Source organism: Nicotiana attenuata, unplaced genomic scaffold, assembly GCF_001879085.1.
Source record: "Nicotiana attenuata strain UT unplaced genomic scaffold, NIATTr2, whole genome shotgun sequence".
NCBI classification, from domain to species: domain Eukaryota; kingdom Viridiplantae; phylum Streptophyta; class Magnoliopsida; order Solanales; family Solanaceae; genus Nicotiana; species Nicotiana attenuata.
The window spans coordinates 137,182-155,557 of NW_017670721.1; the positions used below are offsets into that span (position 1 = coordinate 137,182).

Genomic DNA, 18,376 nt, shown 5'->3' on the forward strand with positions numbered 1-18,376 from the left:
TACTGTTAGCTTAGGAAAGCATGTCTAAGTGACTTAACTGCTTTACTTGCCCAAACTGCCTTATTTGAATTCTGTGCAGCATGCTAGGCTAGAAATACCTGTTTTACCTTGGTATAAATTTGATTGAATTGAATATTCTTCGTGTTGTTGCTGTGTGTTTATTTTGGGACTACGGGCGATATCCCGGGAGATCCCCCTTGCCTGTTTTATTTGGGACTACGGATGTGGTATTCCAGGAGATCCCCCCTGCACTTTTATATTGGAACTACGGGACTGCACCCGATAGATTCCCCCAGTACTGAGTATTACATTTGGGACTACGGATGTGGTATTCCGGGAGATCCCCTGCGTATTATGAGTTGGACTACGGGACGACACCCGGGAGATCCACTAGGCATTTATATTTGGGACTACAGGACGGTATCCTGGGAGATCCCGGTTGTTATCTCTGTGTCGAACTGTATTCCTTCTGTGATTATCTCTGTTGTAGTTGTTGCTACTCTTATTACCCTGTGTTACTTTAATACTGCTTCTTTTCCTTATGTATTATTGTAGATGACGGTAGGGCCCTCACCTTCCTCGTCACTACTCGACCGAGGTTAGGCTTGGCACTTAGTGGGTACCGCTGTGGTGTACTCCTGCCCTTTCCTGCACATATTTTTCGTGTGCAGATCCAGGTACTTCGACTCAGCCCTACTACCCTTGAGGCGAGGTGATTCTCTAGAGACTTCGAGGTATATCCTCCGCGTCCGCAGACCGAGGAGTCCCTTTCCATTCTCCCTTGTAGTGATAGCCCTTCTATATTTTCTTTTGATTTAGATATTCCGGAGTTAGAGCATTTTGTCGTATTCATAGCTTGTGATTCATGGGATTCCGGGTTTTAAGAGTTGTTCGGTTTTGAGATCTTGTATTGTATATGCCAAGCGGCATCTTAAACACTTTTATATTTGTTATCTTCGGTTTTATATTAGTTTTTCTGCATATGTTTCTTTCTTCCGAAATTGTTAGGCTTACCTAGTCGTAGGGACTGGGTGCCGTCACGACATGTTCACGGAGGGCGAACTGGGGTCGTGACAACTACAAACTCAAAAGAGATTTTTACATTCCTATACACTATATGAAACTATATTACCCCCTACTCATGTTTTACTATAATTACGTTTTATATACCTAATTATCATTTATGTACATTTTATAGGAATTAATGATAATAATTAGTGTCTTAAAATCACTCTAACGTATCTCACTCCTCCACATTTCTCTCTCCACATCCCACCCCCTCCCCCACGTATCTTGCACAAGAGAGCTGCAATTCCATCATTGACACCCATTAAAAAGCTTTGAAGCTATTATAATTGATCAATGATACGGTAATTCGAAGCTTTGCTGAGCTTCGATGGTGAGCTTCAATGGTGAGAGAGTTGTGACCTTTACACCATGAAAGGCCAGTGTAAGAGAAGCGAAAGAGAAAAGAGAACTTTCCAGATTTTCTCAATTGAATTAAGGAGAAAAGTGAGTGGAACCTCCACTATATACAATTGAATAACTAAGAGCTAATACACTAATTAAGTCGGCTAACTAACTTTCTAACTACTAAGCCGATTGGTACAACTGTCAACTCTAACTAACTAATGACTCCACTAACTCCTAACTAACTGATCAATATACATCAATATACATAATTAATCTTAACACCCCCCCCCCCTCAAGTTGAAGGTGTGGTGAACACAACAAACTTGCCCAATGTAGCACTGTGTTTGATCCCAGTCAAGTCTTTAGTTATGATATCTGCGAGCTGGTTGTCTGTTCTGATATGATGGAGAGAAATTAAGCCTGCTTGTAGTTGATCGCGCACAAAGTGACAGTCTACCTCTATGTGCTTGGTCGTCCCGTGTAATACTGGGTTCTTTGCAATTTGCAAAGCAGATTGGCTATCACAAAAGACTGAAATGGGCAAGGAAAGTGGAACAGGTAGTTCTTCAAACAATCTACTTAGCCATACCAGTTCTCCCACAACTTTCCTCAAAGCTCTGTATTTTGCTTCTGCAGAAGAGAGTGATATAGTCTCTTGTTTCTTAGACTTCAACCTAATAGGATTGTTACCTTGTAGAACCAGATAGCCTGTGATGGACCTCCTAGAAACCGGGCAGGATGCCCAATCAGAGTCACAATATGCCTTAACTGTGTGATCCCCATCCTTTGACATAAAAATTCCCAAGGTAGGATCATTTTTTAGGTATCTTAACAAGTGAAATGGTGCTTTTAGGTAAGGTTCCCTGGGCTCCTGCATGAACTGGCTTAAGTGTTGAACACTGTACGCTATGTCCAATCTGGTATTGGTTAAGAAGTTTAACTTGCCTACTAATTTTCTATAGTAAGTGGGATCCTGCAGTATTGCCCCTTCCTTGGCTTTCAGCTTTATAGTGGGATCTAAAGGTGAAGAGCAAGCCTTGTGTTCCAGACTATTGCACTTCTTCAGCAGATCTAACATAAACTTTCTTTGTGATATAATGACCCCATCATCCTTATACATAATCTCCAATCCCAGGAAATAATGAAACTGTTCTAAGTCCTTGATCTTGAACTGTTCATGTAGGAATGCCTTGAGCTATGCAATCTTTTGCTGATCAGTCCCAGTCAATAACACATCATCCACATACACTGCAACATATACTGATGAATCTCCATTCCTTTTGTAGAAGAATGAGTAGTCATACATGGAATGTGTGTAGCCCCTTGAGTACAGTGCCTCAGTCAGTTTTGCATACCATTGTCTACTTGCTTGTTTCAGACCATAGAGAGATCTGTTCAGTTTGCAAACTAAACCCGATTTTTCTACAACTAATCCAGGTGGTACTTGCATATACACCTCTTCATTGAGGTCCCCATGGACGAAAGCGTTATTCACATCTAATTGTGAGATGGACCATCCCTTCTTAACTGATGTAGCTATTAAGGCCCTAACTGTTGTCATATTTACAACTGGTGAGAAGGTTTCTGTATAATCTATTCCTGCCTGCTGAGTATAGCCTTTGACAACCAATCTGGATTTGAACCTCTCAATGCTACCATCTGCTTTGTGCTTCACATTGTACACCCATTTACAACCAATTGCTTGCTTTCCAGGTGGCAGCGTTACTAAATCCCAAGTGAGGTTGGAGTATAATGCATCAAACTCCTCTGTCATAGCAGCTTGCCATGCAGGATCAATGGTTGCCTCCTCATATGGCTCCCTGTCATGATAAACATTTCTCACAAGAGTCTGAATATCAAGAGTTAGTAGATCAGAGGCAATATGGTGATTCACAGAAAACAAAACATTTAAGGAGGCAGGATTTGTTTTAAGTTAAGGTAGGGAATGAACATAGTCCTGTAGGTAGATAGGAAGTTTGTGTGTTCTTTGTGACTGCCTTGTTGATTGAGCTTGTTCTTCATGAGTCTGTTCAGTGTGGTGTTGTGATGATACATTAGGTGCTGAAGAGATAGGTGTTCCAGAAGGTGATGGATTAGCTACATGTATAGGTGACATAGGATCAGATATGTTGTCTGCACTCCCTTGATCACTTAAGTTTTCAGGAGTCTGTATGACATTTGTATTGTCCGAAGGTTGTTCACTTAGAGATTCAATGAAGGGAATTGGATAGGGGGCAGATGATTGAGAAGATTTGTTCATATTAACTCCAAAAGGAAAAACAGATTCATTAAACACCACATCTCTGGAGATGTGGATTTTCCTAGTGGCTACACTTAGAACCTTGTACCCCTTTGTGTTGAAAGGATATCCAACAAATACATGAGGTGTTGTTCTGGGATTGAATTTATCCCTATGTGGTATTGGTACAGTAGGGTAATATAGGCAACCAAAACTCTTTAGGTGAGAGTACTTTGGCTTTCTTCTGTATAGTAGTTCATATGGGGTTTGATTATTGATAGAACTGGAGGGTAGTCTGTTTATTATATAAGTGGCACAAAGGATACACTCACCCCAATATCTTAGAGGTAGCTTGGATTGGAAGAGAAGGGATCTAGCTGTTTCAAGAAGGTATTTGTGCTTTCTCTCCACCACACCATTCTGTTGTGGTGTATAGGGACAGGTTCTCTGATGAATGACCCCTTTAGATTGAAACAACATAGTTGCTTCTTTACTGGTGAATTCTAGTCCATTATCTGACCTTATGGACTTGACAGTTACACCAAACTGGTTTTCTACTAGGTTCATAAAATTCTTGAGTATCTCAGGGGCATTACTTTTGCTGGATAAGAGGTGAGTCCAGGTGGACCTGCTATAATCATCCACTATGGTTATAAAGTATTTATATCTATCATGTGTAGGAACATGATATGGACCCTACAGATCAACATGTAAAAGTTCAAAGATTCTGTTGGTTGTGCTGGTTTTCTGAGGAATGGTAGTCTTTCTTGTCTGGCCATTGGGCAAATGGTACAGTTGAAGGGTTGCTTGGGGCAAAAGTTGGCAGGTATAGCGGTAATGTTCTTCATTTTTGACAAAGGAGACATGTCCAAGTCCATTATGCCACAACACATTTACATTACTTTTAGCACAAGAATGAGATAATATGCTAGGGAATTCAGAAGATGGACTTGCAAAAGAAGCTTGTTTTTCAATTGTTGCACATGAATTATTTACAATTGGAGAAGCTACACACTTATTGGTAAGAAATGGTATATTTACAGCAGAATGAGAATGACGATGTGTGTTACAAGTGCAACAAGTAGAAATGGTAGGCAGTGTTTGAGTGTCCTTTACTGCAGGGCTTGTATTGTTCTTCTTCAAACAGCTTGGGCACAGGATGTACACCCCATCTTTCACTCTACCAATCACCAGAGGCCTCTTCATTGAAGGGGCCTGCAGTATGCAGCTATGTTTGACAAAAGAAACAAGACAATTGAGGTGAGAGGCCAAAGAATGAACTGAGATCAAATTGTATCTAAAAGTAGGAACAAACATCACTTTATCTAGAGTGATCTTAGAAGTGAGAGTCACACTACCAATTTCTGTCACCTTTACCTTGTAGCCATTTGGAAGTATAACTAATAGGGGACAGGGCAAGCTTATTATGTTGGTTAGTAAGGATCTGTTAAAGGTCATGTTGTTTGATGCCCCTGAATCTATAATCCATGAATCAACTCTGTTCTTGAAATATTCACTTGACAATTTACCAAAGTCAATTGAGGAAGTACAAACTATCATACCTACAAAGTTTGATGTTCCTGATGTAATGTTGGTTCCAATTGTGCAGTCTCCTCCTCCTCCTGATTGAAACTGTTGTAGCAGGTTCACTAACTGGCTATACTCCTCTTGGGTAAGACTTACATTCTGAGCACTGTCATGACTAGCACACTTCTCAGTCTCAGCAGAATGAGTGTTAGTGGTTGCTATATGTGCATTGGCCACTGTTCTATTGCCTCTACTGAATTTGTTACTGTGATTGTTGCTTGAATTGTAGTTATAGTTGAAGTTTTGCTTAGCATTTTGATTGAAACTTCTTTAATTTATGTTTGGATTCTGATTCTGACCAAAGCTCTATGGGTATCTATGAAGTTTGTAGCATTTCTCCTTAGTGTGACCTGGTCTCTTACAATAATCACAGAAGGGCCTAGTCCTGTTGTTATGATTGTTGCTGGGAGAGTAGTTTGTTCTGAATGTCCCAGGTATGATTGTGCTAGTATTCAAAGCTGATGACTCCAAAGTTAAGTGGCCACTTGGTTTGTTTTCTCTCTGCCTTTCCTCTTTGATCAATAAGGAAAATGCTTGGGCAATTGAAGGAAGAGGATTCATCATCAATATGCTACCTCGAACTACAGTGTATGTCTCGTTCAATCCCATAAGGAATTGTATCAGCCTCCTATCATGCTCAGCCTTATGCATGATCTCCTTAGCTCCACATGAGTAATTGCAAGTGCAATGAGATTTGGCAATCAAGGTACTGAGTTCCTCCCATAACTTTTTCATTTTTGTGTAATAGCTGGTGACATCAAGGGCTCCTTGAGATAGATCATTGATTTCTTTCTGGATTTGGTACAACTTTGTTCCATTTGTTTGGTCATACCGATCCTCAAGTTCTCTCCACAATTCAAATGCATCTGCTACATATTCAACACTGTCTGCAATCTACTTGGCCAAGGAGTTTAGGATCCATGAAGTCACCATATCATCACACCTTTCCCAAGGCGGAATTTTGATGAATTTGGATCTGGTTTCTTGTATTCTCCGTTGATAAATCCCAGCTTATTCTTCACAGATAATGCTCGCATCACACCTCTTCTCCACGATCGATATCCAAAGCCATCAAATGGAACAGGAACCAAAGCTGCTCCAGGGTTAGCAGATGGATGAACATACAAAGGGCTACTGATATCAACACTTGACTGATTAGGAGCCTCAGTCATAGTCGGTGTTGATTGATTATCATCTTCGCCAGTATTCATTTCGTACAATACAGAATTTCTAAGCAATTGAGAGCTAGAAAAATGGTGATTATGAATTTAGCAATTAAACAACTACAGATTCAGAAGGAAATCATAACCTGTCCTCACGACTACAGCTCGAAATCAATGGAGAAATGAGTTTGCATCTGTGCGATCTAGTTCGAATCATCACTGACGGAAGTAGAACTAGCAGATTCTGTGAGGCGAGTCCAAAATTGATGCTCCTCGCTCTGATACCATATTATGATTGATCAATGGAACAGTAATTCGAAGCTTTGCTGAGCTTCGATGGTGAGCTTTAATGGTGAGAGAGTTGTGACCTTTACGCCATGAAAGGCCACAATAAGAGAAGAGAGAACTTTCCAGATTTTCTCAATTGAATTAAGGAGAAAAGTGAGTGGAACCTCCACTATATACAATTGAACAACTAAGAGCTAATTCACTAACTAAGTCGGCTAACTAACTTTCTAACTACTAAGCTGATTGGTACAACTGTCAACTCTAACTAACTAATGACTCCACTAACTCCTAACTAATTGATCAATATACATCAATATACATAATTAATCTTAACAGAAGCTTTGAATTCGAATTTGGGTTTTCAAAAAATATTATTTGTTTGAATTGGGTGTTGTTGCAAAGAATTGGAAATTCTCTCTACGTCTCTCTCTATCTCTCAATTCCTAATTTCAGTAATGTAAAGCAAAGGAAAAGAGAGCAGCAATTCCACCATTGACATCCATTAAAAAGCTTTAAAGCTTTGAATTCGAATTTGGATTTTCAAAAACCATTATTTGTTTGGATTGGGTGTTGCTGCAAACAATTGGGAATATGGTTTGGAGTTTATATCTCAATTTTTAAGGTGTTTTGGTGAAGAGTAGACTTGATTTTGGCTAAATTTCAGATTGAAAGTCGAAAAAGAAGAAGAAGACATGATATACATTATATTTACGAAATTGTAGTAAAATTGTATTCTGTTATATATATATATATATATATTTAACTATTGTATGAAAGTTTAACAATATTGTATAAAAATTATATTTAAGTTGTATGATATTGTAGTTGTATGTAACTGAGTAGAAATAATGCAAAAAAAATTGTAGATAAGTTGTATAATATATAATTAGTTGTATGAAATTTATTTTTACTATGTATAAATTAGATACAAAATATACAAAAGACATATTGTATAACATATTGTATAAAATTATGCTTAGAGTGTAAGGACTAGTTTGAACCCGTTTGAAATCAAGTGTAAGGACTTGTGTCAAGGTACAATTTTACTCGTGGAACTTTTGCAGCTTTAATTGTTGTATTTTCCTGCTGGTATAATATTTTAATGTTTGTACTTTCAGATAGAGGACTGAGAAGTATGGTCTCTACTGCCGGATTTGTTCCTAGCTTTTGCTGCCCATCTCGAAAGCATGATACCGTGTTGGAGCATATTAATCCCTTGCCTTTAGTGTATTAATATCTCAAGTTGTTCATACTGACGGATTTCCTTTTATTTTGGTGTTTCTGTATTGGGAAAAAAGTTGAATTTATATTGAAGATGACGTGGCGTGACACGTGGACTGGACAAGTGGTCAAAGCGTAACAATTGGGAAAAAGGTACGATAAATGACAGGTACGGGAAGAAGAAGTGAAATAGGCACGAGAAGCAGTTTAGACACGAGTCTCGTACCAATTCGAAGTCATTTAAAGCCAGTGGGTCGAAAGGCATTGAAGACATGAATCTGAAGACAAAAAGGAGTCCAAATTCAGTATTAAATACCTGATACGTTAGAAAATTGGTATTTAATAGGAATGATTGTGTAACGGCTTATTTAATGTCATTTATTGTCCATAATTGTCTCATTAAAGCTTAGGTTTATTTCCTTTACCTAGAATCAACTATAAAAGGAGGAAGTTGTATTGGGAAAAGGATATCTTTTACATCATACTGAAATAAGAAATTTTGTTTACTGCTTTATTATTATTCTCAGAAAGCCTATTATTATTTTGGTCTCTTGATTATCAGTAACCCGATTTTTCATCTCAAATTCTAGTTTTATCCAAAATATTATTTCTTTGGTGAAACAGTTTCTCTTTAGGTGTTACACATCTTTATTAAGTTTGTTCATCATCAGTGAAAATTTTCATAAATTTCTATAACTAAATCCCTAAATATAAGCTTAATTTGGAGAGAAGAGGGGGAGAGGAGAGAAAAAAGGAAAAGGATGTAACTAAATCCCTTGATTGAAGCAACTAATAATGGATTGGGAGCCTTTTAAGGTGGATTGTATATATTTTGTAAACAAAACTTTTTTATGCCAGGTAATTAACTAAATATGGACATTTAGGATAATAAAGTTTCAAATAGTGTATAGAAATGAAAAAATCTCAACTCAAAAGTAATTCATCGGAGACTAGATTCGAGCGATCACTTGATCCCCTTCCTCCCGCAACGCAAAAGAAAAGTAATATTATACATAATATATAGTAAAAGAGTATAATAACATATCTGATCAATCTTTGATCAATACTAGTTACAATAAAATAAAATAGTTGACCATTTCGAGAGTGCCACGACCCACAATCCACTAAGGGTCGTGATGGCACCGGACACCACTGTCAGGCAAGCCAACCAAAAATACTTAATTAAATTCTCGTTTTAAATATTCCTGAAATCTCTCCTTTTATACGTTTAAGCTATACATAGTAAATTTCACTAAATAAGGAAATAAAACCTTTAACAACTTTCAAAATTCTGAATAAACCCACAGACATCCCCAGAACCCGGCGTCACAAGTGCATGAGCTATTTCTAATAAACAATTCAGCACATCATCCGTCCGGAATACAAATGGACAGAAAATAAATACAATACACTGAATGAGACTATACTAGTTGCGGGCCGCCTCGAGTAATGCAGCTCACCTAGTCCCGGTATCATCCATGCTGCTACTCCCAGTAGGCCACTAGAAGTACACGTGCCTTTGCAACAAAAATGTACAGAAGTGTAATATGAGTACAAAAATAACGTGTACTCAGTAAGTATCCCGCCTAATCTCGAAGAAGTAGAGACGAGATGGCAACTTCGACACTTACTAAAGGTCCAGTAATAATATTATTAATGCGATGACTCACGGATTTATTAAGAACAACAATAGATTCAAGTGAATTACTAAACAGGTAAAAGTTCCTCTTTATTAAAAGTCTCCGGATTCATAATCCCTTAGTTAACAATTTTCTCAAATCGGAAAGAGCAGAGAGCAATATCAATAATCTCAAGGCAAGCAATACAAGTATGCACAACTCATGTCGAGGTCGTACCGCCCGATCCAACATAAATGTAAAATGTGCACAGCCGAGGGTCGAGCGGCACGAATCATAGATGCATCTATTATCCCGCTCGCGAATCATACATGCGACGCGGTCAAATATAAATAAACACGAAAATCAGTCAATCATGAATTTATCAGGGAACAATTATCCAAGGAAAAGCCAATTCTCTTTTAACAATTCAAGGAAATAAAGTTTAATCTTCTTAGAAATTCATTTACCAATTCAATAGGATTTAAGAAATTCAATTGTCAATAAGATCACAGATATTCCAAGAATAGCATGCTTCTGGGCTCTAGACTACCCGGACTTGAGCATAATAGTAGCTATGCACGGACTCTCGTCACCTCGTGCGTACGAAGCCCCCGCAAATAGGAGCACATAACCAATTAGCTCACCTATGGGGACAATTCCCTCTTACAAGGTTAGAAAGGAGACTCACCTCGCTCCAATGTGCACTTCCAATACCAAGAATGAGCCCGAACCCTCAAATTGGAGCCGAACGATTCCAAACTAGATAAATGAGGTAGGAACTAGTCGATATAAGCTTACAAGATCATATTCTAACTATTTAAGCAATTTCCCACCCTTAAACACAATTTTCCTAAGATCCGACCCCGGGCCCACGTGCCCGGATTCCTAAATTTTTCAAGGGAAGTTGTTCTTCTTAACCCAAGGATCAATAATATATGATTTCTAATTCATTTCATAAAAAATTTCGTGGTCAAATTCAACTTTTGTCAAAACCCTAGGTTTTTGCTCTAACCCCATGATTTCACCTTAATACTAGTGTTTAATCTACCTAAGACATAATTATTAAACTAGAAATAGGTAGAACACACTTAACTCAAGATGCTAGGTGAGGTTCTTCTCTCAAAAGCTCTAAAATCGCCCAATGGAGGAGTGAAAAAGTGATAAAAATGACTTAGAACCCGTATTAAATGAACCTCACTACCTCAGCGATTTTCGCATCTGCGGTCAGGGGACCGCATCTGTGAAATGGGCCAAAAGAGCTGGGACCGCTTCTGCGGTCTCGAGGCCGCATCTACGGAGCCGCTGTTGCGGCTTGGGAGCCGCTTCTGCGGTTCCTGGCCTGGGCTGCCCTGGGCCACTTCTGCGATGGAAGGACCGCATCAGCAGTCTCGCACTTGCGGTCCACCAACCGCAGGTGCAGTTATGATAAAAGCAGCAACTCAGCTCTCAGCTCTTCTAAAAATTCCGTTTTCGATCCGTTAACTACCCGGGATCCACCCGAGGCCCCCGGGACCCCAACCAATCATACCAACCAGTCCCAAAATACATTACGGACTTGCTCGAGGCCTCAAATCATATCAAACAACGCCAAAACCACGAATCGACCTCCAATCCAAGCTTTATGAACTTTAGAATTTCAAACTTCTACTTTCGATGTTTAAACCTATCAAATTACGTCCGATTGACTTCAAATTTTGCGCACAAGTCATATTTGACATCACGAACCTACTCCAACTTTCGGAATCGGATTCTGACCCTGATATCAAAAAGTCCACTTCCGGTCAAACTTCTCAAAAACCTTCAATTTTCTATCTTTAGCCAAATGACTGCAAAATGACCCACGGACCTCCGAATTCACTTCCGATCGCGCTCCCAACACCAGAATCACCATACGGAGCTACTCCCAAACTCGGATTCCCAAATGAACATCAATAACACCAAAATGCACTTCAACCCAAACTTATGAAATTTCCTCCAAAAATGCTAACTTCCACAATAGGCGCCAAAATGCTCCTGGGTCATCCAGAACCCGATCCGGGCATATTGCCCAAGTCCAAAATCATCATACAAACCTGCTGGAACCTTCAGATCCCGATTCTGATGTCGTTTACTCTGAAATCCAATCCTAGTCAATTCTCTCAACTTAAAGCTTCCGAAATGAGAATTTCCTTTCCCAGTCCACCCCGAACTTCCCGAAATTTAATTCCGACCACGCGTACAAGTCATAATGCCTGAATTGAAACTGCTCATGGTCTCGAACTGCTGAACGGCGCGCTAGGGATCAAAACGACCGGTCGGATCGTTACAGAGAGCCACAAATAGTTGACCTCTAATATTAGTTTGGATTTGTAAAATATACCACATTATTTCATATTATGCCATTATATACAAATTGATCCGACGGGACGAATTAATATAAATATTAAGATCTTATATGAGCAATTTTAGCTTGTTATCTTATTTAATAAGTCTAATATTTCTCAGTTTTAGTAGGTAGGGAGATTAGAGTGAAGCGGGAGAATTGTTTCTTTTTTTAGAAAGATAATAGTCGTATTAACATAGTGTGAGTACGTGATTTTTGCCTCGCATGAATTACTCCTACAGAATTCCCAACAATTAGAATTTTTCTTTTAATTATTTGATTGTTAGGAATTATCGTATGATTTTGTGTTTGTGTTCATTTTTGTGTGCATGTTTAATTTATTTAAAAATACAAAAAAAAAATGTTGCATTTGCATTTAGGGTCCTATTTTTTATTTTTAGGCTAATTAGTTAATTAATGTTACCAAAAATTGAAAGAAAATAACAAAAAAAAATATAGTTCATTTTGCATTTTAACTTCTTAATTTTCGAATTTGTTATAGTTTTCTTTATTTTAGGACTTAATTAATTTTTAAAGAGCAATTAGTTTATTAAGATAATTTTAGAATTAAATCAGATTTTTATTTTTAGTTAATAAAATTTGAAAATGAAAAAAAAAGAAAAGAAGCAAAAGGTTTTCAAGAATTGGAGAAATCAGGTGTTGGGCTTTCTTTCATTACAAGTCTCCAGGCCCAAACGAATCCCCCTCAATTTCCCTTCCTTACCCGGTTGTACCCAACTAAATACCTGTCCAAACCTTGCAAAACCCGGCCCAAACCCGCCTGTTAACCCGGTCCAGCCCCCCTTACCCTCCAAACGACCCCGTTTTGCCTTCTTTTAATCGCGACCGTTGGATCTCATCAATCCAACGGTCCGAAACTGATGAGGTTTTTTATATTTAAATGTCCAAATGCCCCTACCCCCCCCCCCCGTCAATCATCTCTCACACACCCTTCAGAGACCTAAGCAACGCCGCCTTGAGCGGCCGCCTGCCGCCCGCCGGAAATCGCCTATGGCGGCGGCCGACGGCCAAATGCTACCATTTTTACACCACTACTTCTCCTCCACCTCCTCATCCCAAATTCAAACTCCACTCCTCTCAAATTCCACCAGAAAGCCTCAAATTTTAGAAAGCCCAGCGCCACCTGTCACGACCCCAATCCCGGTCGTGATGGCGCCTAACACTAATGCTAGGCAAGCCCGACCAATTAAGTACTCTCAACCCAAATACGCACTCCGTTAACAATTAATACCATTAAAATATCAAGTGTCAAGTTTCCAATCCGAATCTAAATAAAATAGTACGGAGAAAATAATAACGAATATCCAAACACTTCCCCAATAGATCTGGAGTCACGAGTCTAGAGCCTCTAAATGTAACAGAGTAATATATTCATAGTAATAAAGAAGTCTAGGATATGGAAAGACAAATGAAATAAAGGGGAGAAGTCTGGTCCTGCGGACGTCAGGCAGCTACCTCAACAACTCCTAAAACGAAATCCAAGAAGATAGCAAACAGCTCCACTAAGTCTCCGGAGCACCTGAATCTGCACACACGGTGCAGGGAGTAAAGTGAGTACTTCCAACTCAGTGAGTAATAAACATATATAATGGCTGAAAGTAAGAAATTCCGATAAATATTACAGTATAACGCTATGATCAGCGATTTAGCACATAAAACGGTGGAACAACAACAATACCAGGACAAGTAAGACAAATAGGTATAAATGCATGAATGCAACGCAATGCACATGACCGCTGCGGCGCGCAGCCCGATCCATTTGGGTACTCGCGCTCACTGTGGGGGTTCAGACTCCGGAAGGGCTCTTACAGCCCAAGCGCAATATCATCGTAACATTCGCTGCGGCGTGCAGCCCGATCCACACTCAGTCCAGATGTGTATATGCATGCCAGCCACTCGAGCACAGTCAAATTGTTCAATTTTAGTTTCAATTATTAGGATCTATAGAGCTAAGTGTTTAGCCTTATTTAATTACTAAACATTTCGAGGCAGTGTCTAACTCAGGACTGATATCATGAAATATGCTAAGCATCATGGAAGCAGTGATAAGGATCCCTGAAGGATGCAAATGATAGGCACAAAGCCCCAAACATATTCATAAAATCCAAGTAGGATGATTACCAAGCAAATTTCTAGTCAAGAACACAGTACGAACATCAATCGGGACGGACTAGGTCAAAATCCCCAGTCTCAATCAACCCCGCACTCGTCATAGAGTACGTGTCTCGCCTCAATATAGCATCACAATGTGATATACCGGGGTTTCAAACCCTCAGGTCATCATCTACATCTATTACTCACCTCAAGCCGGCCACAAGTCTAGCTCGTTATGCCTTTGCCTTTCAAATCAAGCTCTTCGCACGCCGAATCTGACTAAAACCACAACGAATACATTACAATAGGCTAAAGAAACATAACCCAATCGAAAAGACTCGAAAAACACCAAAATTCACGAAGTTGGCAAAACCCGAGCCCCGGGCCCACTTCTCGAAAAATTACAAAATTTACATCACTGGATTCCTTGTCTCGCCACGAGTCTACACATACCAATTTTACCAAAATCGGAATTCAAATGCCCTTTCAAAATCCGTTTTTACATCACAGCTTTCCAAGCCCTAACTTAACCCGTTTTTGATGAATTTTCCACAATTTACATGTAATTTCTACCATAACCTCGAATAATTAGGTCAAGAGACTTACCTCCAATTGATTCTCAGTCAAAACCCTCAAAACTCCTCGCCCAAAGCTCTCCAAGTCGCTTAAAAATAGTGGAAGCTACCTCTTGTTCGCGGATGAAATTTAATATTTTAAACCCTTCTGCCAACAGCGATTTTCGCTTATGCGGTCCCGCTTCCGCTTATGCGGGACCGCTTCTGCGGCCAAATATCAGCTTATGCGGTCTTCACTTAAAAACCCAACGTCCGTTTTTGCGTCTCCTCATCCGCTTCTGCAAACCACTCAAGACCGCTTCTGCGGTTTATAGTCCGCTTCTACGGACTCGCATTTGCAAAAAATGTTCCGCTTTTGCGAAAACACTCCACCAGGCTACGAACCGCTTCTGCGCTCCTTTACCCGCTTCTGCGGAACCGCTTCTGCGGTCCATTTCCGCAGAAGCGGAAATACCAAATGACAGAAAAACTGAACCTGCAACACACCTCAAAACGCTCGTTTAACCACCCGAATTCACCCCGAGGCCCCCGGGACCTCAACCAAAAACACCAACTCATCCTAATACCTTATTCAAACTTGTTCCAATCTTTAAAACACATTAACCAACGACAAAACCATCAAATCACATCGAATTCAAGCCTAAGTTTCTTAAAGACTTCCGAATTATGCATTCGATCAAAAACCCGACCAAAACACCTCCGAATGACCTGAAATTTTGCACACATATCCAAAATCACCTAACGGAGCTACTGCAACTCTTGGAATTCCATTCCGACCCTCGGATCAAAATCTCACCTATCCACCAGAATTCGCCAAAATGCCAACTTTGCCAATTCAAGCCTAATTCTACACCGAACCTCCAAAATCACTTCCGATCGCACTCCTAAGTCACAAATCACCTCCCGAAGCTAACCGAATCACCGGAATTCACATCCGAGATTTCTAACTGATAAGTCAACGTTCGGGTGACTTTTCCAAACCAAACCTTCCTTAAAGAGACTAAGTGTCTCATTTCCTAAACAAATCAATTCAATATAACTCTAACTCACCCGTTGCTGATAATAAAACATGAAAGAGCAATAAATGGGGGAAACAGGGCTGTAATACATGAGACGACGGGTTGGGTCGTCACACCACCATGATGTTCTCCGGTGACGGCGCCACCACCAACCACCACCAAATTTACACCATATGACCTCCTTACTCCCCTCTATCCAAATTTGTCACTCTTTTCCCTCGAATTACCCCGGAGCTTCTCGAATATTGAGTCAGAGCTTGACCCTAAAATCCCTAAATATTCCAAATCGAGATTCTGTGCAAATTTCAGGTCTAATTTGGTTTTGTTCGTGTGTTCTTTATAAGAACACACGATTAATATCAGATTTGGCCGGAAATTGGGAAGATTCGAAGACTCGTCACCATTCTTTTCTGGTCCGAGTTTGTTTAGGTATCTCTTTCTATTCATTATCTTTAGTTTCTGTTTTGGTTCTCTTCTCATCTTACTTCTTCTGATAGTTTTCTGAGTTTATTGCCCATTTTTCTTCCATATTTTTTCACACCGTCGGTATTTGCATTTGAGTTGTAAGCTTTGTTAATTGTTAATTGTGTCTTGGTAATTAAGTCTGGGCTAGATTTTTGTTTTTTTTTTTTGGAGCCTGAAATGTTCAAGGTTTTAGAACTCTGCGAGTGGAATACTCAAGAGTTCTTTTGGTTTTCAATGATAAATTAGAAAGCCCAATCTGAAGTGATTCGAATTGTTTGTTTGCAGCCCAGGTCTGACTTAGTAATTGGGTCAGTTTGACCCATTTTGCTGCCTGGCCCCAGAGGTAATTTCAGGGGCTCCAAAGGGTAAATTGGGTAGCTTACTTAGGGAATCTCTGAATAACCACCTGAGGAAGCTTCTTAGAAGCTGAAAATAGCCTTACTTGGCCAACAAGTCAGAAATTTAGGGACCAAGTAGCAAAAATATTAATTGAAAAGGGGAAAAAGTGCAAAAGTTGAACCCTTAAGGCTGCCCTAATAGCTTGCCTATAAAGGCATTGCTAATGTGAGGTTTTCAGTAGACCTAAGAGATTGGGAGAGATAGAAAAACACAAAATATCAGGGCGGCTAAAATTTTTAGTGAAGTTACTGTTTCATTGAGTTTTCTCTGTAGTTCCTTAATTTTCCAACTCCCAAGAGTAAATTCCGATCTAAATAGAGCTGGAAATGGTTTAAGGGTAGTGGTTTTAAAGAGTTGGGCTTGAAGTTTGCTGATCAAGTTCTGTTCTATTGATTTCTGGGGTGGTTTCACTATTTGGTTGTTTGAATCTAAGGCCGATTTCTGCTACTGTTGTTGCTGAACCTACTGACTCTCACTTCCTCTTGTTTCCTCTTATTTTCCAGGTACACAACCTTGTAACTTTTTTGATTGTGAAGTGAAACTTGAAGAATAAATGAGAAATGAAGAATTGAAGCATAGAAACTATTCTATTTTTGTTTCCTCTGATTTTATTTTATTTTTTATTTTTATGTGATCATTTTGTCTAAATCAACTTTAAGTAAGCATGTTGTGACTATTAGTATAAGTGATGTAATGTTAGTATTCATCTTTTGGACCTTCAGTTCAGCTTAATAGTTTCATACGTGTTTTGGGTGATTTTGTTTGTTCATTAATAGGGGTATAATGTTCTGGGTTCATTATTACCTGATCCACCAGCATCATGTTCTAAATTTGATTCATATTTAGCTAAGTTAGGCCTTAAATGGCGTCTGTTCATGTAGAGTCATTGGTCATGCTCAAGGTTAAACTTGTTTGAGGTTTATTGAAAGGTTATGATTGTTGAGTGGTGGCTGTTGTTTGTGGATTTGGTCACTTATGGGCCAAATCAGTAAGATTCAAGTTCAGTATTAGGTCTATTAGCGATGTGGTGCTAGTAATTGACCAAGTATGCATTAACATGCCAGTTTCATGAAAGTTGTTTTAGAGTTAGTTAATGTCACCTCTTTGAAGTTTTAGATTTGAGTTTGTTTTGGATTTTGGATTAACGTCTGCTGCTTCACTATTCATCTTTGGATCTAGTTCAAATTGTTTTCATGTTTCATTTAATTCTTCTCTTAGAATTTGAGTCTCATATCCCAGTTTTCTGATCCAACGTTTTTTTTAGAATACCTGTGAAGCATTTGTGTCTTTGAAGAATTGTGATTCAAACGATGAATTTATGGTTCGACAAATCACAAAAATTGCAAATCATGTGGGGTTTTCATTGTTATTGGCAAGGTTACTATTCAAATGTTATGTAATGTGTTGATGATTTAATTTGTTCGAAGGTGGGGTGTGAATTGTTATTATTATTCAGGTTCAATTGCCTTTAGACAATCATGATCATTCTGGGCTGCCCCTTTATCAAATAACTAGTATAATGTGACTATTGCATTATCATAACAGACCTGATTCAAAAATGCATGCTAAAAATAAAATCAGAGCTTTAGTTTAATTAATTTGGGTATCAATTGTTCTGAATCATTTTTAAACTGATTAATTCAATTTCAATTTCCTGCGAGTATCAGTTGAATGACTTTCTTAATGGGCATGATAATTTGGAAGCTTGGAAGCTGGGCCTAACGCAGGCCCAGCTGAGGAATAATCATAGCTGTACCCTTGGGCGCTATTTCTTCATCAGAAATTGGGCTTTAGTTTGAGCCTTCAACTCACCCTTAGCTTAAACAAATAGATGTTCCGCAAATTTCCTTTAGTCAATGAATTGGACTCTTTTAGAAGTTTATTGGAAGTGTGCTATATTAGACAATACAA

At 39.1% G+C, this 18,376-nt stretch overlaps 2 protein-coding genes across 2 annotated transcripts; both read right to left on the minus strand.

Annotated features, from left to right (window-relative positions):
* Window positions 1-1,705: 1,705 nt before the first annotated feature.
* LOC109242641 (uncharacterized mitochondrial protein AtMg00810-like) lies at window positions 1,706-2,533 on the minus strand. Its single transcript, XM_019409475.1, has one exon. It carries the CDS (start codon window positions 2,531-2,533, stop codon window positions 1,706-1,708), a length of 828 nt encoding a protein of 275 aa, XP_019265020.1.
* Window positions 2,534-2,608: 75 nt separating this feature from the next.
* Window positions 2,609-6,450, minus strand: LOC109242642. Its single transcript, XM_019409476.1, has 5 exons — window positions 6,183-6,450; window positions 5,590-6,126; window positions 4,353-5,397; window positions 3,365-4,280; window positions 2,609-3,262 (listed from the first exon to the last, which is right to left on the minus strand). The coding sequence occupies exons 1-5, from the start codon at window positions 6,448-6,450 to the stop codon at window positions 2,609-2,611; spliced, it is 3,420 nt and encodes a 1,139-aa protein (XP_019265021.1).
* Between the last annotated feature and the right edge of the window lie 11,926 nt (window positions 6,451-18,376).

Coding starts and splice junctions, on each gene's coding strand:
- LOC109242642 (XM_019409476.1), bottom strand. CDS start 6,450: ATGAATACTGGCGAAGATGATAATCAATCAACACCGACTATGACTGAG. Junction 4,281..4,352: donor GAACTTTTACATGTTGATCT/GTAGGGTCCATA, acceptor TGATTATAGCAG/GTCCACCTGGACTCACCTCT. Junction 3,263..3,364: donor CTATCTACCTACAGGACTAT/GTTCATTCCCTA, acceptor CTTGATATTCAG/ACTCTTGTGAGAAATGTTTA.
- LOC109242641 (XM_019409475.1), bottom strand. CDS start 2,533: ATGTATAAGGATGATGGGGTCATTATATCACAAAGAAAGTTTATGTTA.